The 23188-nt window shown below is 39.8% G+C and overlaps 1 protein-coding gene across 4 annotated transcripts in view; it reads right to left on the bottom strand.

The window, feature by feature from the left end:
- Positions 1-258: 258 nt before the first annotated feature.
- Positions 259-23188, bottom strand: part of ttc7b (tetratricopeptide repeat domain 7B) — a 92316-nt gene continuing 69386 nt past the window's right edge. For all 4 annotated transcript variants that reach the window (XM_028442523.1, XM_028442524.1, XM_028442525.1 and 1 more), the window contains 3 exons: positions 14184-14386; positions 2018-2091; positions 259-1906 (listed from right to left, as the gene is read on the bottom strand). In XM_028442523.1, the coding sequence (XP_028298324.1) occupies positions 1759-1906; positions 2018-2091; positions 14184-14386 (425 nt within the window). In that variant the 3' untranslated portion in view covers positions 259-1758. The remainder of the gene's footprint in view (positions 1907-2017; positions 2092-14183; positions 14387-23188) is intronic.

The following is a 23188-nucleotide window of genomic DNA, read 5'->3' as shown; positions in this document are numbered from 1 at the left end:
AATGTCCACTGACAGACACACACCTGAGATGGTAACACACACCGCTGGCCTCAATGTCAGAGCTGGGGAAACCAATACACAATGTCAGCATTCAATCATCAAACACAAGCAATGAACCAGCTTTTTGATTGATTATATTTTTACAGCTCCGTTTATTGCCCTCCTCAATATTTAGGTCACTCTATAGCATCACTCTACAAAAATGAGGTATTATTTAATCTCTCAAAGAACAACAGTGAATATGCATTTGGAACAATACAACATACAAGAACCTTTTTATTCACAATGCAAAAGTCAGATTTTTTGTGAGAGGACAAAAAACAACAGATGCATATGGATGCAGCAGGCAATCAGACACTTTTTAGAAGTGCATCACTCATGGTTTCCTCACACTTACCCATCAATAAAAAGCATATTTGGAGTTAACAGTTCTGCAATACTGGTCCACCTGAACTGATTGGACCAGTTAGTTAATTCTAAGTGTTAAATGGACTTTGAATTAAAAAGGGCTGAAATTAGACTGTTGCACACTGAAGAGATTGTTTCATTAACTATAAAATAATCAAACTGAAAGCTTTTAGATTTGCGCCTCTGTGTTAAAAAAATAATCAATGTGTTGGGAAGACTGGGGGGAACTAATGTTTGTTCCGTGTTTCTATACGTGCTCCTTTGAGTGTTGAACATTGTTCCATGTCCTGTTCTGACAGAGCTACCATGTGTGCGTCATCTGTTCTAAAACCACACACATACACAAATACATATGCACTTACATGAAAGTATATACGCTGTCATTCTGGAACAATCAGCTGTAATCATTAAAGAAGCATTCTTAAATCATCCAGTCCTCCTGATTCTCTGACCAGAATCTCCAGTCCATCCTGGCTGCTCCAACCAGTGTTATTTAATTAATTAATGTGGGAAATACTACAGAATGTTTATTCAGTTTCTATACATTCAAAAAATGGCATTTCAGAAAATTACCAAAAACAAAGTTATCGCTCCCCTGCGACCCTGATAAACGGGAATAAGCGGGTATGAAGATGGATGAATGGATGGAAAGTTATCGCTTCCAAAGTACGTTACTGGGCTTCTATAAGCATTGTCATCTTAAATTGATGAGGCTGGTGTTAAATCACAAATTTCATATTGACAGGGATAGTGCAGTTGGGAAAAAAGATTTTCAGAAATTTTGGCGGCAAATTAAGTTTGAAAGCTAACTGAAATGGAGACCAAATGTTGTCAGAGCATCTCATCTATATATCAAACACAATATTGTGTACCTCTTAAAAGTAATGCCTACCCTCACTTCATGCTCTTGGTCAGCTAAATGTGTCAACTACATTTTTTACTTTTCAGGATTGTCTTTCAAGAATTCTATGTATGTGTGCATATTTAGAACATGTAAACTATGGGCTTGTGAAAGCACTGCCGGTAGTGACTCAAATCTTTATTACATCTTTGAACAGGTGGGGATAACAAGCACACACATCCAGAATTACAGATACATAATCAGACCAATGCAGCAGTATATACACATACATAGAACTCAACTATGTTGTCTTACAAACATGCAGTATTACAAGAAACATCCATGTACAACTTGTGTGGAGACAAATGTTGACACATACGCGCATTAACTTGACACAAAATGTTGAGGTTGACACACTGCAAATGTATGGGCACTTGCATTAGCCATTCATACACATGGCTGATGGAACGAGTTGTAGTGTACAATTTTACAAGGGGTGCGTAGGTATCTTATAGGGCTCTGGGGATGATGGTGAAAGGCAAGATGGGGCTGCTGGCCTCTAGCTCCAAGGCAGTGAGGAAACACTCGGTGGCTGCGGCAGCGTTTCCCTGAGCCTGCAGCACCTCGCCAAGACTGTTCCAGACTTCATGAGCCGTACTAGGAGGAACACACATGCACAGGGTAAGTAATTGTTCCCTCTGAACTACATGGAAGATTATCCCAAGTGTGCTGACAAAAAAATCCTTAAACTGGGTTTTCACCACCCACCTGTTGACCTGCACAGCGTCTCTCAGCACCTTCTCTGACAGACTGTACCGCTGCAGCTGATGCAGAATCAGACCCTGTAGTAAAATGTGGACAAATGGAAAAGAAAGTAGCACTTAATTTGGTCCCATGAAACTTGCATGAAAAGCAGTGAGTTCCTTAAAGTATAGGAGAAATACCTTTCATTTCCAAGCCTTTCTTGCCTCAGTGTGCCTGAGGCATGTCATGACATAACTATGGATGGACTGATACCGATAAAAATATCGGTATCTGTGCCACTGTACTCATGGATGTCCACCGATACCAAGAACCAATACCCATTGCATGCAATTGCTTTGAATGGTGACCTGTCATTTCTGTATACATATTTTGGGATATATTTGCTTCCAGGGGGAACTAATCAGAAATAGCTGGGTTAGGAAGTCTATGGAAGAGGAGGGAACCCTGCGCTACGATAAAGGACTATAAAACGGATCAGATTATAACTGACTGATTAAAACAGACTCTGTGGTTCAAGAAAAAGGGATCAGAGACATTTTTAGTCACATTATGTTTTATTCAACATAATTCATATTTCTGAGTGGAAGGCGAGTGTGAGCAACCATTCTCAATGTGACGTTCTTTTAGTTTCACTTTTGTTCCTCGTAGCCTCTTTTCCTTTGATTTACATTCAAACCTTGTGATTTTTGAGATTATGTCAGCGGAAAGTGTTATAAATGCGCTTTTCATCCATTTATAAAAATTTGTGGTTTTCAATCACAATGTGTGTGATATCACTTGCTCTGGCTGCTGCAGCCGATAGTGAAATGTAAGCAGCCCAGGGCATGCCAGTGCATCTATGACCAATGTTTGTGCAAGAACCGCCCCAGCCCAAGGACGCAGCCAGGCCAGCAGAAAGAGCGGGGGCCAAGGAGCACCGGGGCACCCCCCCACGACCGAGCAGCCCCCCAAATGCCCCTGAGATCCAAGGCCGAGAAGCAGCCAAAGTCCCCCACATACAAACCCGAGAAAGCCCCAAGGAGCCGAGGCCCCAGTGCTCCCCGCCACCAACCCCAACCCCAAGGCCCCCCGTCAACGTTCACCCCCCCACCTTGATCCACACCCCAGCACCCAACCCCACAAGGGGAAGGCCCAGAGAGCCCCCCGCCCGAGATCCCAGTAGAGGAGGAAAGGCCTACGCCCAGCAGACGGCCAGAGCCACGCCGATAGGGCAGCCAGCGCTTATATCTGCGCTCTTACTCCCCGTGTGACAGAATTGTATTCGGTGAGTGTTATTGCACATGTTCTCCCCTTGATGGCGGTCTTGTACTGCATAGTGTTTTACAATGCAGCAGTTTGTGTTATCTCCAAGTGAGAGGACAACTCCAAATTAGACATACACTAAAAACAGGGTTTGTGCAGCTTTGAACAAATAAGGAAAATTGCAGTCACAGAACTGCTTTAAAAACCCATAAACAAGCAAGAACAAATACAATGAGTGAGTGAGTATGTGTCACTAGTTAGTTTAACAAGTACTTAAAAAAAAAGGGGTGAAAAAGGAAATGGTAAATGAACATACATAATTTAAGACCTGACAAAATATAATTTAAGACCTAGTTTACAAAATATTTGAAATAATTAAAATTAGTTTGTTCATGTTTCTTTGCCTTTTCTTAAAAGTGCTTTAAATGGGTAATACCTGTCTTTAACCATGTTGGGTCTGAGCAGCTGCATTCAACTCTGCGCAGCCGCAAACGATATCTGGGTTACTGCACATGTACAACCTTTCAAGAGTGAACGGTAAAGATTCGATTTATGTCTTAAACGTATGTGGTGAGTGGTGGGACGCCGCCCGAGCACCCTCTATTGTCCAGCCACCACTGAGTTATAGATATCTCCGTCATTGTAACGAAAGTCAATTTTGACTCGTCATAATTATGTTGTTGATATCTATAATGATATTTCTGGTTAGTCAAATGGCAGAAAAGGCATAAATCTCCTTTCCCTCCCAGTCCCCTCCCTGACCTTAGTACTGGCTTTCCTCACGAGGCGGGTTTCTCACAGTCAACACATACCAAAGAACAATTTTACAAATAGAAAACAAACAAACAGCACCATAAATATATACAGTAGGTCTGGGCCGGTTCTATGGGGGTTGCAACAGGAGCAATTGCACCGGGCCCAGGCCTGCAGGGGGGCCCTCCTCCCCAATCCTCCCAAAAAATAAAACTCTGATTATTATTGTTTATTTTTGGTCACTCAGTACAAGAGGCCCTTTAAGTTGCTCTTAAGTTTTTCTTTTCCCCCCATACAAATTATTTTCAAAAATGTGTCAAAATGTGTCGTCACCCCCCCCCTCAATAATTGATAGTTAACTCATTCAGTGCCAGCCATTCTGAGATATCCTACCCCCCTCAGTGCGAGCCGTTTTTGAGCATTTTGACCCACAGAATATTTTCTACTATGACTATCTGAAATCTGACACCAGATTCTGAAAGATTGAAGCCTCTACTTTCATCAAAAAATTGTTTCTGGCTTGTTTCGTTCTTTTGTAATCAGCCGTTGAATGGAGCAAGTTTTACACAAATCTTTCAGTTTCAGAGCAAAAAGGTGAGAAAAAAGCCTTTTTGTAAAACAAAAAAAACCCCGTCAGTGACTTTAAAGCTTTTTTTTTTTTTTGCTTTAGTGACAACTCTAACATCTGAACATTGTTTCCTTATATAAAACTAAAAAAAAAAAAAAAACACAGATGATGGCAAAATTATTATTATTTATCTATCTGGGTCAGAGTTGAATGGATTTCTTACTGTATTTTGGCGTTCCTCCAACTTTCTCTCCCGTCAGTCTGCACACACGCAACATCCTCCTCTTCCCAGACATGCAGAGGGTCACTGCTTACCCCGTTTTTTTATGGTTTTATCTCACAATCGCCACATTATCCATGAATTCCACACTTGCTCTGGTCGGAGTGTGCGCTGCTGGGAACGTCAGCTCTGCACGTAGCGCCATTTTCTGTCTCGTAAACGCCTTTCTTTCTCCCTCTGAGCTCCAATGAGCATGGATGATCTCACATCCAAAGGTGTGCTGCTACTTCCTACATGTCACCTATTATTTTGCTATCTGGCTCACAGGCTGGGGGTATTTTATACCCACCTCCACAACCCCCCTCCTCCCGACACGCAGGGATGACCCGTTTGGCCCGGTTAGTTGATGGTTTTATCTCACGATCACAACATTATCAATAATCCACTCAGGTCCACACATGTTCTGTGTTAGTATGTGGTGCTGTGAGCTGCTGGATACGTCACAATATCACTTCATAGCGCCATTATCTCACATCTTTTCCTGCTTCTTCCTCCTTTGCTGGGTAGCATCAGTGGCTAATCTCTCATCTAAAGGTGTACTGTTGCCATCTTCAGGACACAGTTGGTCACTACAACACCCCACAGCTTAGATATTGATGAGAGACCTCCACCAGGGTGTTTTCTAGTAATCCCCGTGAAAAAATGCAAATGATGAGATATCTCGTCAATGGCACTGAGCGTTTAGATTTGAAATGACGAGATATCTCGTCAATGGCACTGAGTGAGTTAATTGTAGTAAAACAAAAAAAACTGTACAGCACTTTGGTCAGCTTAAGTTGTTTTTAAAATGTGCACAAAGGCACATAATTTGTTTTATAAGTTATAATATTGTTCTCTACACTTATGTTAATAAAGGTCCCCGTGTGACATATGGCATACCTTATTTTAAGGGTTTGCCTCTGAAAAGAGAAACTAATAGGTACTTTATGCTATAATATTATAGCATAACGTATTACATCACAGAGAAAACATCAATATATATTGAACATTGTCATTCTGGTTCAATTGTATGCATCAAAGCATCATCTCAAGGCAAGGGCAAAATATACGTATATACATACAAAATACTTGTATATCGTACATCTAAATATACTTGATAGCTTGAAAATATCAAGAGATTTAAAAAAAAAAAAAAAAAAGGCCATACCGCCCAGCCCTAATTGGTCTATGTCGCTAGTCGGGGGTGAGTGTATGAGTGTGGTGGTGGTGGGGTGGGCCCTATGCAATGGTTTTGCTCCCTGGCCCAGAATTTCAAAGCACCAGCCTTGCACTAGTTAAGCAAAATAGAAATGTATTGCTCAAGATCATCCTCATCTTTTGAAAATCCTTTCTTTATATATTGTTTGAAATTGCTTCATGCAAGGACAGTTCCTGAGTTCCTCATCCAGACTGTTCCATATCTTAACTACCCAAACAGAAATATAAAAACTTTTCCTGGTCTACGAAAACTTGGTATTTTAAAATTAACTAGCCCTCTTAAATGATGAAGCCCTTCTTTTTTTATAAATTTTTTTTCAATATTTGTTGCTAGTAATTTTTTTTTTGCCTTAAACATTATTTGCGCTGTTTTTTTATTAATGAGGTCTTTCACTTTTAATGTGTGTGTAAGAATAATGGCTTTGTATGATCCTGATATCCAGCTTTGTGAACAATGGATATTGCTAATGATTAATGGCTGTAGTGTAGTTTTGTAAGTGCTGCCCCATTTATATAGTAAATAGCAGTTGCACACACGGTTCTTAAGATAAACAACAACCAACTAAGCTCTGGCAATTGCCCCGAACAAAACTCAGTTTTTTTGGTCAAAAAGGGGTACAGATGCTGACTCCGCTTTCAGAGCCAGTAGACTCGGGAAGCACACCGGGCACAGGCACTCCACTTCGTCGTGCAATAATTAAGTAAATTTTCTCTGTTCGCACAAAGTTTTTCACCTATGTGCACAATTGCGAAAAAATTCTCCCACTATAGAGTCATGTAGAATTGCTTTTCAATTTGCGCAAAAGTTGTAAGTTCAGGGTTTTCATGATGAAGAAATTTGTAAATCAAATGTTGCTACAGTTGGATGTTGGTTTGATATATTTATTATTATTATTATTACTATTATTAATAATAATGTTATTATTACTGTGATAAAAAATGTGATATTACGTACCATTTATTTATCTATTACCAAACAAAAGTACGCAAAAATTATTTTTTAAATATATAATTTTAAATTTGTCTACTAATTTTTTTCTAAATATCAGTATGCTGTGTTACATTTTTATTCTGTGTTTCATTTACTTTTATTTAGTAAATTTTGTTTACTATATTTATACGTGTGGGTGTTTATATGAATATTCTTCTTTTTAATTGTATGGGTATCCATATCTATTGCTTTGCTTGACAATTTGTTCAACAATATTGTTGCCTGATTTTAACAGTTTATAGATCACCCCCTCTGAGTCTCGTGAACAATTTGCAGACCACTTTAGTGGAAAGATTGACACTATCAGATGTAATATTTTATCCAGTCGTAACATGCTTTTTAACACTCCTGAGTGTCTTTCTTTACCTGATGAAACCTGGGGCCTCAAGCACAAAAGGTACGTATTCTCGGGAGGCAGCTGGGTTGGCGATTGATGTATCGGAGTGCTTTTAGTGGGGCAGGGTCACCGGTTCGAATCTCACTTGGACCATCACTGAGGGATATTGAGCAAGTCCCTTAACCCCTCGGGGAAAATGGGTTAAATGCAGGGAAAGAATTTCAATACGGTGAGTAATAAAGGATCCATTATTATTATTAGTAGTACCAAAGCATTTTATACTGAGTTGAATTTACTTGTCGGTATTGAACACAACCTGTTCAATACTCCATCTGGAAAACTGCGAATTACCTGTGGTGCCGCACATCAAAGTTAAACAATGATTTTGATTTAAAAAAATAAATAAAAAATAGACAGTCGAATTGTAGATAATACTTTAATTTACTTACTCACTTATGTAGTTTGGAGCTTTACGTTTTGTTTTGCAGTTTTGTTAATTTTCTGATTGGTGCTACAATGGCTATGGAGTTTGGTCATCAGCATCTCAAACATTTCACGGGAGCTCTCTGAATAGATCATTTGAGCCAATGGTGAGTCTTTTTCTGACAAGTTTCACATTGTTTAAACCATATAACTGTCCATGTAATTGCTCACTAATGTAGGAACCCTGGTCGATGGTCAAAAGGCGGTAAAAACACTGTCGCACGTTTGGAATTTTATTACACTTTTATGACTCAAAAACAGACAATGGAAAAATGGACCAAGGAACATTTCTTCAAATCCCAGCCCTTCTTCCTGCAGACTTTTTGCTGACACCCATCCTCCCCAAAGAACAGACATCCCACAGAGATAACAGGGATGTAACCTGACACCCAACACCAGAGACATCCTTTTCAACATGAAGATTAAAAAGGAAGAAATAAAAATAAAACCTATACACCATCTGATGCTTTAAAGGCAGAACTGTGATTTAAACAAATTTCAGATATGGGACCTCAATTTTAACCATTTGTCTACAGGAAAGAGATTCATCGTGTGCCTCCATCTGACATATTTAAGCACTAATGCAATCACATTTCAAGGGAAATGTTTATAACTTCATATTCCATGATCATTGATCAAAAGTGTATTTGTCCTCCTTTGTTATGCTTAAAGCTAGAAATAATTCAAATCAGTCATTTAAGGGATAATCAATTGAAAGTCATTTTTCAAGGGTTCATGCAATTGGCACACACCCATGCTCCATTTTAGACCTAACATGGTAACACCCTATCTAGTTTTATGACTCTTTGTTTAAGAAGCACATGTGGGACAGCCCCACCATCTTGTCTTCTTTTACAGGAAAGTTAAGCCTCCCGCTTCTTTCTGCCAGCCAATCAGGTTTCACTCATTCCCACGCTGCAGATGTGTTTTGACCAATCAGATAACCTCTTGACATGTTTATAAAAGGCCTCGCTCCCCCTTATCACACTCTCTTACGTCTTGCTCTTACCTCTCTTGCTCAGTTCCAGCGCTCTCACCTCTGTCTAACACTAACATGCTGTGTCTCGCGTATTTCAACAACCTGTGATGGAGTATGTGCATGCATGTGGCTGATGCGCGTGTGTGTGTGAGAGAAACCACAGAGGAGATGGAGAGAGTCCGAGTCACACACACACACACACATACACATCTCAAAACACGCCACACATAAGGTATTTATAATAAAAATATACTAAATGAGTAAAATGAAACAAAAAACTAAACAACATTTATACAGGAAGTACACAAAACAACAACAGAAATGCACAAAAATATGCAAAAAGGCTCCAAAAACACAAAATGACTTCAAAAAATATATATTACAGAAAAACACACCAAACAAAAATATGAAAATGACACAAAATACACAAAACTAAATATTTAAACAAAAAAAACACAAAATGGCAACAGAAATGCACAAAACTACACCAAAAAAGATACAAAAATACGCAAAATGACTCCAGAATCACACTACAATGGCAACAAAAAACAGTAATTATACAAAAAATGCACAAAAAGACAACAGAAAGATACAAAAATACACATAATGATTCCAAAAAACATACATTACAGAAAAATACACCAAACAAAAAAATATATAAAGATGAGTAAAAAAACAAGAAAATGTATCATGCGCATGTCCCATAGAATTAAATCAGGGAAATCGCACACGCTATTTTATTTTGCACCTGCAAATAAACCCCTTTATAACACTACAGAGTACTGAGTATGTACACCTCTTTGTACATCCAGCCTTCAAACAAATACTCATTTGGCCATACTTAACACTAGCATGCCCAAGGTTTTCTTACTCCTGTTGCCCTGCCCAGAGGCCGCCAAATGACACTGATTTGCAACTCAGTGGGCCACCTCTCTTATGTAAATGCAGCCATTCGATCAGAATGTGCAGCTGGGCAGTGACAAACTTTGGGGGTTGGTGTAAATGATGGCCAGTGTTGAGAAACCAGTGTTTCTTCCACGTAGATGATGTTTGTTAATCCAAATAACATTATATGGAATTATTGGATAAGAATGGCCAAATTAATATGAGCCATGTGTGTTGTGATCAATTAATAAACCACAATAAATAAAATTAGAAAAAGAAAAACAGTAATAAAGCAACCAAGCTCCTGTTTCCTACTCCTGTATTTTCACTATTTACCTTTATTGTTTTTGTGCTTATAAATCAAATGTATTGTTGCTATTTATGGTAAAGCAAGATTTCCGAGTGTGAAAAGGACTGTTTGAGTTCTCACTTTAAAAAGGTAAATTCACGAGGTCCACCATTCACTAACCAGGTCCATGAATTATTTTATTAAGCTATTATTTTACAAATTTGAAGAAAGTGCACAAGATGCACAAAGAATCAATGCTTAAACAGGGAAAAACAATCTCAATCTCTGTTTACACCATCAGTTATGCTGACATTATCCCTCTTGACCTTTGACCCAATGCGGAAGTACTGAACCATAGTGAAAGTTTGAAAAGGCTTATCGTGTGTGCTTTGTGGAAGGGTGGGCGAAGGTGTGAACGATGATGACACCTGCGCCCACCCTTCCACAAAGCACAATTCACCTCAAGGTGAATAAATAGCCAACTCAGGGCAGATATTTCACTGACTCTGGCGACTGAGAAGCAAGGATGTCAAAAGTTTACAGCTCTCAGCAGGCTTTGGAGATGATCCTAAATGGCGCCAACCCCTGTGACTCCGATGGAGAAGAAATATCCCTTCAGCTGAGTTCTGACTCTGAAATTTCTTCCGGTAAGATTTTCTAAACATCCTTTTTTTTTGTTTGCTGATTATGGCAGTTGTGTTTTTAATGTTTCATTAATCACATCTCAAAAATATGATCACCCTATAGATGAGGAGGATTCGCCACCTTCAGAAAAGAGAGGTCGCCTGGAGACACACGAGTGGCTGACAGAGATGGCAAAAGACGGCACAGTGTGGCGTGAAGAACAGGTCGGAAGGCCTCTCCATCACAGCCCAATTTAAGGTCACGTCACAGATGGAGAGCCAACTGCTTTGGCCAGAAGAAAGGTGACGAGTCGCTTACAGAGTTTCTTCTGCTTCATAACTCTGGAAATGCTTCGGACCATTCAGGAGTGGACTGTCCAGCATGCACTCCAGACACAACATGAGAACTGGTTCATGGCCATACCTGAACTAATGGCGTTCATTGCCATCCTGCTTCTGCGGGGGATTGTCCGCCTTCCATCGCTGCATGACGCATGGTCAGCAAAACTGGGACCGCCCCTGATCAACAGGATTATGGCTCGAAACCGTTTCAAGGACATCATGCAGCATCTACGCTTCGACGACAAGGACACACGCGGTGAACGAGTTGCGACTGACCGGTTTGCTGCAATCTCTGACGTTTGGGGGTCTTTTGTTGCCAACTGCATCACTTCGTACAACCCAGGCAGGCACATCACCATAGATGAGCAACTTTTTCCAACTAAGACTCGCTGCTCTTTCTTGCAATACATTGCAACGAAGCCGGACAAGTTTGGTATCAAGTTCTGGGTGGCATGTGACCTTAAATCCAAGTATGTATGCAAAATCATCCCATATCTTGGCAAAGACCCCAGTCGTCCACCTGGGGAGAGATTGTCTGAAAATGTGGTGATGAAGCTTATGGAATCGTTTATGGACAAAGGAAGAACTGTTACAACCGACAATTTTTTCACTTCATTGTCACTAGCACGTCGACTGCACAGCCGGAAGACCACCCTCCTTGGCACAGTCAATAAGATTCGCCGGGAGCTTCCAGATTCAGCTAAAAAGAATTTGGCCCGTGAGGAATTCAGCACACAAGTGTTTTCAACCTCTGGTGCCACACTGACTGTTTATGTGCCCAAACGAAAGAAGACTTTCTGCCTCCTCAGTAGCGTGCACAGCGTGGTGGAGACTGAGGCTACTCGGAAAAAAAAGCCGAACACAGTCACCGACTACAACAGCATGAAATGCAGCGTGGATGTCATGGACCAGATGGTTCGAAAGTACACTGTGCGTTCAGGAACACGGCGTTGGCCAGTGGCTGTGTTTTACAACATGATTGACATTGCAGCGCTGAACGCACATGTGCTTTATCAGGCATGCACTGGGGTCAAGGAGAGAAGGGTGGACTTCTTGCTGGAGCTTGCAAATGAGCTTGCCCAGTCTCATATGGCAGCCAAGGAGGTGAATGAGCAAAACCTTCAGCAACAACCACCCACACCTGATGTGGGGAAAAGGGCATTGTGCCAGGTGAAGTGTTGCTGCAGGAAAAACCGTGCCACCAAGCGTTGTATGTATTGTGACAAGTTTGCATGTGGCAAATGCATAAAGGAGGTGTGGCAGTGCCAGAATTGTTCACAAAATCTCTATTAAATTTCACCAAGAATGCAAACAAACTGTTGCCGTCTCACTATTACTACTTACTACTTTTTGTTGCAAAAGTTGAAATATAAGTTGCAACCTCTATGTAGCTGCTGTATGGGAAACACAAAGTTCTTTGTGTCCTGAACCAACCCAGCCACCCCCCCCCACCCTAGCTGAGGGGGGAGTAGTGGCCTCAGTAACATAACAATGGTCACAAGCTGAGTTGTTCACACCCGCCATCTGACACCAGCTTGGACTTTAAAGGTATAGGTGTCAAATGACACCTCTCTGGTCATGCTAGTGCCCCCACTATATAAATACATACTTCTGACAGGCACTGTGCTAGTACAAAAGAAAAGAGGAAAAGATGGAGACAAAGACATGACAGGAGATTTGCTTGTGGACTGACAACAAGGTAGAGCTGTTGCTTTGTTGCCATTGTTACTGTTGTTGTTGTGGGGGTCCGTGCATGCAAGTTAAGAGAGAGGTGGGGCTATGGCATCATTCCAAATCCTTGTTGCTGTGTGGACGCAAGGCCTAAACGATAAAAAACTTGACCATTTAGACCAGTGGGCACACACTGTAGCTGTTCTCACTCAAAGTTCTTGAAGCCAAAATTCAGTGCTTGGGGTGCTTCCATCTTGCAATTTTAAAACGAGAGTCTGCGCAGTAGGGTCCGGCAGGAGGAGCCCTGGTTACACGCCGCACCCATTTAGTGTACTGCCATGATGACTTATGCAGCCCAGCTACGCCAAGAACATAAGCATTTTTCCCACTGGAAATTCAATCAACGGTTTAGAGCAGTTTACTGCAGAATAACTAATAATCACAGCAGAGTTTAAGTTTGGAAAAAAATATGTGGCGAGTATTTTAACTTTACAGTTTTACCCACATCCTACCTGTTATCATTGAGGAGGCGGGGTTTATGACATACTGCAGCCAGTCAGCAGGGGAAGCTCTAAATATAAAAGCTTCACTCCACCGGGGAGCTTGTCCCATCCATTCTTTTTAAAGTCTATGGTTTAGACTACAACCTGTCTCCGTGTGGATGGGGCCTAAGTGACATGAGGTGGTTGTTGAAGCTGGCTCCGAGTTGCTTGGTCAACACGCAGGGGTTTGCCAAGATGGCTGCTCAGCTCCTTTCTCTCCTTCTCCTTCTGTGGCTTTCTGCTCTTCTCAGGGTCAGGAGCTCCTTTCTAAAGATTGCCCAAAGATTCTAGAAACCATCCTTCTCGACTTCTCCTGCTTTCTTAAACTGCCTTGAGTTCTTCCATGATATGCTGCATTTTCTTTTTCAGTGTGTTGGAGCATAGGCTTATGGTGTGAGCTCGGTGTTTTTTGTCCCAAATTGCTCAGCTGCAATGGGAACTAGGATGGTGGATATGGTTTTCAGCCAGCTGACAAGCTTTATGGAAATGCAGATTTCATTTTCCAGCAGGACTTGGTACCTGCCCACACTGTCAAAGGTACCAAAAGCTGGTTCAATGACCATGCTGTTACTCTGTTTGATTGGCCAGCAAACTGGCTTGACCTGAACCCCATAGAGAATCTATGAGGAATTGTCAAGAGGAAGGTGAGAGATACAAGACCCAACAATGCAGATGACCTGAAGGTTGAAATAAAGGCTTGAAAAATGTCACTATGTGTCATGGGCCTATATCATATATGGGTTTAACTTTCTTAAATGAGTGACAAAAATATTAAATAATTTTCATGATCTAATTTTTTTAGATGCACTGTACCTGTATATTTACAGTGAAATGTGAGATTATGCGAACAAAAACAGTGCATGCAATAAATCTCTCAAAGCTATGTTGTGTATAAATTTGGTCTACATTTTACAGAGGGATGCTTTAATAGCTACTTACTATTATTTGGTTTACAATTGATGAAGTTCTGCTTGTGTGTGCATTTACCAGCCTCTGCATCGTCTTCACGTGGGTGGGGTTAATGGACAGAGCCTCCTCATACCAGCGCTTGGCCTCGTCCATGTTTCCCCTTAGCTCGGCGATCTGCCCTCTCATATACAGCACATTGTGGGATGTGGGAAAGAGATTGGCAGCCTCCTGTGTGCATGCTGTGGCTTCCGCAGGTTTTGACATTCCGATGTAAACTTCAGCTGTGAAAGAAAAGCATAGCCACATGTTCAGGAAACTGTGAGGACAACATGGGGAAGTGAGCAAAGCATGAGAAAATTAGCTTAATCGGTGAGTCTCACTGTCCTTAGATTGGTTGATTATAGGAATTTGATATAAAAATACACCAAAATGAAATTCTCGAAAAAAATCCAGTGAACAAAATTCACAGCAAACACGACAGTCTGCACACCCTTGTCTGGAAACAGACCAACATGTCCGTGGAGCGGCTGTATTTCAACACATCCGAGTACTGAAACGTCTTCTAAGCAAAGAATGAGAGGGGGCATGGAATGAAAGCAGGGCTCTCAGGTGTGATGATTTGTGTTTCCGTTACGTTGACACGCGGCCCCATGTCGACACACGGCTCCCTACATAGCACACATTTGACAGAAATCCCCTGCACTTAATCAAGACTGTCCTTTGTCCGCTAAAGTAAAAGACACCATAGAGAAGGCTGAGAGAGTAGCTATAACTAAAGACAGCTGGACCTCAAGTGCTGCTCAAAGCTAAATAACAGTTAAAGCCCACTCATTGAGACAATGATTGGGAAATGAAAAGCTACATGCTCCACGAGTGATATTTTAATTAAACACAGGCCAAAACATTGCTGCAGTACTGAATGAGGAGCTAATGAATGGAAAGACCAAAGTATGAAGGCCCTAAGACTAAAGCTTTCTAACCTTTTATGTTTGAGAAATGAGAAATAATACTTTAAAATTAAAACTGCAAGTGATAACAGACCCTCGTACCTGCTGAAGCACAAGGAAACTCCATCCTACTGACCGCGTTCAAAATCATTTTGTACGGCAGGTGGGGCATCTGTCTCCCATGAACGTCTGTGTGATGCCGGTGAAAATTATCATGTTTCTTACAACGTCATTATGAGAGTGATACGCTTTCAGTACGTGCGTAGTCTACCCCACATACAGAGTCAGAGAGTGTGATAACAGATGGGATAAATCGCCTGTAAAAGTAAGAGAAACAAATACAAGGTGGAGAGAAAATGCACAATTAATTTACTGTCTGGACATGGAGTGTCTGTCTGCTCTGCAGCTGGGATCTTACTGTCCTCACAGCTAGGGAAACCGGTACTTTTTAAAAAATGAAACCACATACACTTTGTCAAAATACCATACCCTTTTATTTTCAGGGCCAAACTGAATACAATATTATCTTAAATCATATATATATATATACAAGTAATATATGGAAACAATAAATAAACAAAACCATTTAAATAATATCCAGTAAAACAATATTATATCAAACTATAATACAATAATCAATAATAGCCTTTGTAAAAAAAAAAAAAGAAAAAAAAAAAATTTCAATATATTTTTTAAAGCTATAGGGAGCCATTGCAAAAGAGTCAAAGAGCCATGTGTGGCTACTGAGCCGCAGGTTGCAGTAAACCCCTGAGCTAGCCAATCTGTTGCATTCCTGTGTAAATGCAAAACTCTGCCTTTTAAATCTGGTGTTAAAGCTGAAGTTCAACATTTTGTCTACAAACACAATTTGTTATGAGCTTAACATTAAACAGAAAGTCAGCGGACACTGAGTTGAAGTATAGGACATAGCTCATATGTTGTTGACACACGTTGAATGGCAACGGTGTTTGCTAGCTTGCCATTAGTTGGCATTAATGTACTGGACTGACCCAAAGAGGAAAGGCTGCTGCCATCATCTGTGATGATGTCCGCCACACTGGCAGCGCTGGGAACGGGACTCGCTTCAATTTGTCAGAGGAGGTCAACACTGGCTGCTGCTGTTGCTGACGTGCATGGCTCTGGGTCTCGTAGGTTATCAAACATGGTGCATTGTTCGGCTTTTAAGTAAATTCCATGTGGTCTTTTATCCTCTTGCTATCAGTTATGAGCAACAGGGCAAATGAGACACCAAAATTTTCGTTCTTATTCAGTCTGGTTACTACCGTTTACTTCGGAACCGGTGCCATATTGGTACCGCGTTTCGGTACCCAACCCTACTCACAGCAGCAAGTGAGAGATGCTTTCATGTCTCTAAAACATCAGAAAACTCTCCAACAACACAAGATAAAGTCCCTACATTGGTCACTAGTCTCTATTTTGAAAAAAGTTGCTAAGAGCTGCACAGTTGTGCGCGTTCACGAGGATACTGGTAAGGGTTCATAGGATTCAAAATAGGGAGAGGAGGGTGGTGCGTCTCATGACCCTATATACTGCAGCTTTAAGTCTGTGAGGAGCTCTGTGTGATGACCAGTGTATATGTAATCTGACACCCAGGACCAGGGTGAGGAGGAGTGAATGATCAGTCACACACGCATTGCCTGTAAAAAAATGTAGCATAACCACTTGGAATATTTTTACCAAACTTTGCTGTATTAGGGTCAAGTACCTAATGAACAATATTTTAAAACCTCATATCAATTTAACAAACCAATGAGGAGATTAGATGCTTTTTAGCCGTGCTTAAGAAGACGGGAGGTGATCACATAGGAACTTGGTTTAGTAAAATATTCACAGAAATTCAACCGTTAGTCCAATCTCAACCGTTCAAACGTTGTTGGTAAGCTACTAATCAGGGATATAAGCATGTGAAATGGTTGTTTTCTGCATGAAGCAGTGACATTACTAATGGCCAAGAACATTTCTGTAAAAAGTTAAAGTGACGGACTTCTTTGTAGGCCATAGGTTACAGTGTATGAAATGTTTCAGCCTCCTCTGACCTTCCTATGATTTGTTTTTTATGAATTTTTGAAATTTTGTGAAAATGAGGGGCTGCTCATTTAAAAAGTTCAAGGGGGTGCTACAGAGTCAATTTTGAAAAAGTAATTACAAAAATGTTATGAAATTTTAGGTTTTGGTACCTTTAACATACTGTACATGAAAGGTTTCGTCACTTGCAAAAATGTCTAACATTCCGTTTTTGGCGAATGCCACAGGAAGTGTGTTTCGTAAAAATTAATCTTCTTGATAAATGATCGTCCACATGTCCAGAGCATTTCTGTAAACATTTGGGAAGTATGTGTTGAAAACTGCAATGCATAGTAGGGATGGGTGATATGGACTAAAAAAATTATCCCAATAATTTCTGGTATTTATCATAACAATAAACATCACGATAAAAAAACTATAAATAAATTTAAAAAATTCCCAACTTAAAGTGTAAACAGGTTCCTTACAAAAACAAATATATTTGAATACATCAATACTAGACACATTAAAAAAAGCTACAATAGCTGCTGATTTAAAGAGCTCATGAGTTGATATTTTATGCAATATATTGGTGCATGTGGGTCACTCTACTGTATGTAATTCATTTATTTTCTCACTTAAAATGAATTTTTTTTTTTAAGAAAGCACATGAAAAGCATAAATAACTTCATTAGTGTTTTTACTGCTGCTGAATCTTGTTTCATTTATCTGATAATGAGATACATAGTTATGTTAATAAATAACTCTCTGATTTCCTATAATTAAACCAGATCAAGCTGATGATTTAAACATTCTATATATTTTGGTGTAATAATCTCAATAGTTACATTAGTCTAATGGGACCAGCGTTGTCTTGTGAACACTTGAAAATATAAAAAAATAGTGAATAGTGACATTAGTATTTATGCTAACATTTATTTCACACAACGTGTGACATGTTAGCATTTATCCTTCCATACAAGTGTTAAATCTGACCATAAACAAATCAGTGGCTCTCTGTGGTTTTATGACAGTAAGACGTGTTCTTTTACTTGGTCTATTCTAAGGCTGGATTTTAAAAAAAAAATCGATCAATTAATTTGAATCGATTCACCTTTGTATAGCCCGATATCGATTCATAAAACCCTTGAACCGAACCTTTTAATACGTCTTGCTGCCTGTAGATTAATAGTACAGCGCCTCGCGCTGCTAGGGGGAGAGGGTGGGGAGGGCACGCACCGCAACTTAGCAGAGAAAGCTGCACGTAAACATGATGCCTTCATGGACATGGGAAATAGTTGTTCCCTGCATTCCAGCAGCAAATGACCGCGTTTTTTGTACTGCTAAAAGTTATTTAAGTTAATGTTTCATGGTTATTTAAAATTATTCCTGTGATTCCAAAGTTCCTTTAAATCGCGGGTCACGGACTTCACTTCCTCCTCCGTCTCCATGACTGTGGGCGGCGGCTGTGCTGAAGGTCATTAGCCGACCATATCACAAACATTCTGCTTCTTCAGACAGAGGAATGTAACTTTTTTGTGAGCAGATGGGTCCACCACACGGTGCCACTATGATTATTGTTTGTTTGGCGCAAGGTGAGTGTTTCTTCTTATATTAGTCTATGTGTTAAGATGCTAGCAGCTATAATGGTAACACACACCCACACACGGCTGATGTGCGTGCGTGTGAGAGTGCCAGTGTAGTGAAGAATAAACCTACCGTGAAAGTTTCCTACGGTAGACAGTGGGCATGCGTACCTGGCAAACTGCGCATGAGCGTCCCTCATTTTGAAAAAAGGTTATGATCTTTCCTTTAACTTTTAGGGTTAGGGTTCAGGTTAGAATTAGGATTTATCGTAGTAGGTAACAAAATATTGTAATCTTTACAACGCTATTAGTGTGCATGTGCCTGTAAAAGGCTTTCATGCGTAGGATTATCTTTCACTACAGCGGGTTGTACATGCTGAACGCACACAGAGCTGTTTAGAAAGAGTTACGACTTTGGTGTTACAAAACGTTTATTTTTCGTGCTACTTCCAGGTGTTTTTTTTCCCTTTTTATCGCTTAACAACCTGTCACGGATTATGTGCATGCGCGCGGCTGACGCGCCTGCGTAAGAGATAATTTACAGAGGGAGGAGATGGAGGTAGCCAATGAGTAAAATAAAACAGAACACTTAACAATATTTATACAAAAAGTACACAAAATGACAACAGAAATGCACAAAAACATACAAAAGGCTAAAAAAAAACACAAAAGTGACTCCAAAAAACATACATTACAGAAAAATACACCAAACAACAAAAATATGAAAATGACTCAAAATACAAAAAACTAAACATTTATACAAAAAATACACAAAATGACTCCAGAATCACACTACAATGGGAACAAAAAACAATAATTATACAAAAAATGCACAAAAACAGAAAGATACAAAAATACATATGACTCCAAAAAACATATTACAGAAAAATACACCAAATGAAAAAAAATATACAAATAGGTAAAACAAACAAACACATTTATCATGTGCATGTCCCATAAAATTAAACCAGGGAAATCGCACTCACTATTTTACTTTGCACCCGCAAATATACTTCTTTATAACACTACAGAGTACCGAGTATGTACTGTATGTACACCTTTTTTTTTTTTTTCTCTTGTCTGCACATGCTGTCAAAGGTCAACACAACTAGAAGTGCATTCATTATGAGACAGCAATGCATGTTTTGTTATTGCAATAAAATAAATTGATTTATTTTATTGCTTAATTGTGACCATCACCAGCCCTCCCTAAGGAAGGGTAAGAAATCTTTTATTATAGGGAGGATATAAAAAGGGAGAGCAGTGTTACACCTAAGTGGAGAAGGAGGGGGAGGGGAAAGGGAGCAGGGAGGAGAGACTCAAGGTAGGAAATAGAAAGGGTGGGGAAGAATAGATTGTTTTCCAGTGAGGGTGAGATGTGAAGTTGTAGAGCATATTGTGCTTATTATGTTGTGTAATCAAGCCAGTATAGTGACAAGTGTGAAGCTTAGCTATAATGGTGGTGGCTGTGGACAGGGGGAATGAGTGAGTGGTAATATCTAAAGCAGGTATTTGGGATTAACGTGTCTAAAGTTAAGCCCAGTATGAGTTTTATCCCACATCCCAAGGCGTGCCAGTGCATCGTATACCAGTATATATGCAAAAAACCACCACCGCAAACCCCGGAACTGCCCCGGGCCCGCAGATGCAGCCAGGCCAGCAGAAAGAGTGGGGGCCAGGGAGCCCCAGGCCACCCCCCCACGGCCGAGCAACCCCCCAGACGCCCCCAAGATCCCAGGCTGAGAGGCAGCCACCGCCCCCCACACACACATCCGAGGAAGTCCCAAGCAGCCGAGCACCCAGCACATCCCGCCACCGACCCCAACCCCACTATTTACACAGCCTGTCCTGTGCTTTGAATTGATTTAAGTCATTGCATTTTTGTTCTGCTCAGGTCATGTTAAAAAAAACATACATGATTAATGTAGCATGAGGTTCTATTATTAATGTAAATATTCATATTTTTACTAATGCACCAAATTAAAGCTGTAGTTTCTACTATTTGCATCATTACTTTTAATGAGAATGTCTTCCATATCCAAGTAAAATTGGTACTGCGTGATATCCTTAACTGAATCAAAAATCAATCAAAAGTAAATCGAATCGAGAATCGTGAATCGAATCGATTTGGGAAATTTGAATTGATACCCAGCCCTAGTCTATTCCTTGGCTTATATGGAGTGGTTAGCGTCAGCTTCAGGTAGCCGTGATGATGTGGTGTGAGGGCTAGGGGCAGGATGGTGGTGCACACCGTGGAGGCTTTGCTGCGGAGCTGCGGTGAACAGCGCTCTGCTCCAGAGAATAATAAGTTGTTGACAACAAACTTGTGGGCAATTTTGAACCGTGGCTTTGGGTTTTGATTGGAAATTTTCAAATAACTCATTTGCACCCCCTGGTAGGCCTGGCAATGTGGTAAAGACTCACCATTTTAACAACGTGGTGAGTTTATGTTGTTGACTCCAACCTGTCAACAACATAAATCCCAAATTTCAAGTGGAAATTATGAACGCTCTCGGAGGCGTTTGCTTATAAAGATGGTGTGATTTGGCCAAAAATCGCCAAATTTGGCCTGCTAAATTCAAAATTGCAGTCTTCTTGTTGGATTTAGGTTATAGGTTTAAATTACATTTTTGCTAGTCACGTCAGAGGTAACATTGTAGCCGACATATCAAAGCATAACAAAATTGATAAAATGCTAGTTAAATAGAAAGATTAACGGGAAGAAGAGAGAACAAATAACACTAAACAATAGTTAGGCTTACATACCATCAATTAACACTTAGCTCACTCTGGAGCTCTATTTGGTTTTCAGTAAGTAGTGATTATATTTGCTAATAAAAGTGAGTTTGGTTTGGATATACGTACTATTAAAGAGTTCCATTCCATAAACACTATTAAATTATTATTTTTCCAGCTGTTCTGTATTATTAAGCATTGATATGAATAAATAAGAAAAACCCCTTGTCTCGTACTTAAACCACAGAAAATCCATATTACATTTAAAACAACAGAAATGTTTAGCAAGTGCTTTCACAACAAGATTAACATCTGAATGCAGATTAATAAGGTAATGTCTTTCAATCATCATCTGCATTAATAACTATCAAATACAGCATTCCATAGTCTATCAGGGTTCCCACACTTTTATCACAATCATTTTTCAAAACGTTTCCAAAACCATATTTTACCAAATTTCCAAGACTTAATTCTGAACCGCTAGGTTCTATTCAAGACCATTGGAGTGCAAAAAAATGAGTGGGCCTTTCCTTTCCAGTGTACTAGTGTAACTGAGGTCTGCAAGTGTCATGGTTAGTAGCAAAATGTGGCACAGGGAATGCAAGTTGTGTATATCACTTATCTATCATATACCATCGCCCAATGGTGCAATTGCCTTTGACTCCCATTTTGCAATATTTTTTAAATAACAATGCATCAGCTATTGAATTTAACATTAAACAACAACTAAGTGCTATCATATTTAATTATAAGATTACAGTTTCAATTAGCAGACACTTTTATCCAAAGTGAGATTATATGGGGACCCTAACACCTTGTGTTAGGGTCCCCATATAGGGTCCTTAGTAATATCGAAGGTTGGATTTTAAACATTAAAATAAAATAGCCGATATTTTCAAAACTTTTTCAAAACAGATAAAGTATTTAATGACTTTTCAAGACTAGAACATTGTTTTTTCAAATCCCATAACTTTTCCAGGAATTTCATGACCGTGGGGACCCTGGTCTATTTATATGCCATTATAGCTACCAAGAAAAGATACAACAAACTGTAGTTCATCAAACACACTACACTCAGCAGCACAAGATAAAAAAAACCTGGCTCATTATGAAAAAGATGGTGAGAATCTGCCAGAAATGCAATTTTTTAGGCACTATTTTAAAAACTATAGCAAATCTTTACATTACAAAAAAACTTAAAAGAGGAACATGAACTTATAGTAATCATAACATGATTTACCCACATAATAAATCTGTCTTATCTTATGTCAGTGTTTTTCACCTTTTTTGAGCCAAGGTACGTTTTTTCATTGAAAAAAATTACAAGGGCACAGCATTACCCAAAAAAGTCAAAAAAAAAAAAAAAAAAAAAAACTCTGTAGCTCATGTTAACAATATTACAACAATTGTATTGACAAAAAAAAGAGCATATCTTAAGCAGGGTGGCCAGAAATCCAGATTTTGGGCATACATACCTAATGTCCATCGTCTGGCGCAGCATTAATCTGGGCACATAAGTGTCCTCTGGGACAATGTGGGACACTCTGGGACACTGTGCCGCATGCCACAAAAAAATGGCATTTGTAAGATAATAGTGTTTGATTAATAGACTTAAAATTAAAATCTTTAAACGCTGGAGTAAAAGCCTCCGCCTCCCCACTTCTGTATATTTAGAGCAACGAGAGCCGAATGTGATCAGTTCTGCATATGCTGAAAAACCAGCTGTGAACTCAACTGTAAAGCCTGCAGGTCCAGAACCTGCCACATCAAACCTAAAGAGATGAGCAAA

This window comes from Gouania willdenowi, unplaced genomic scaffold (assembly GCF_900634775.1).
Source record: "Gouania willdenowi unplaced genomic scaffold, fGouWil2.1 scaffold_55_arrow_ctg1, whole genome shotgun sequence".
Classification (NCBI taxonomy): domain Eukaryota; kingdom Metazoa; phylum Chordata; class Actinopteri; order Blenniiformes; family Gobiesocidae; genus Gouania; species Gouania willdenowi.
The sequence above is the reverse complement of the archived record's forward strand: the minus strand, read 5'-3'. Positions and strand labels throughout refer to the sequence as shown.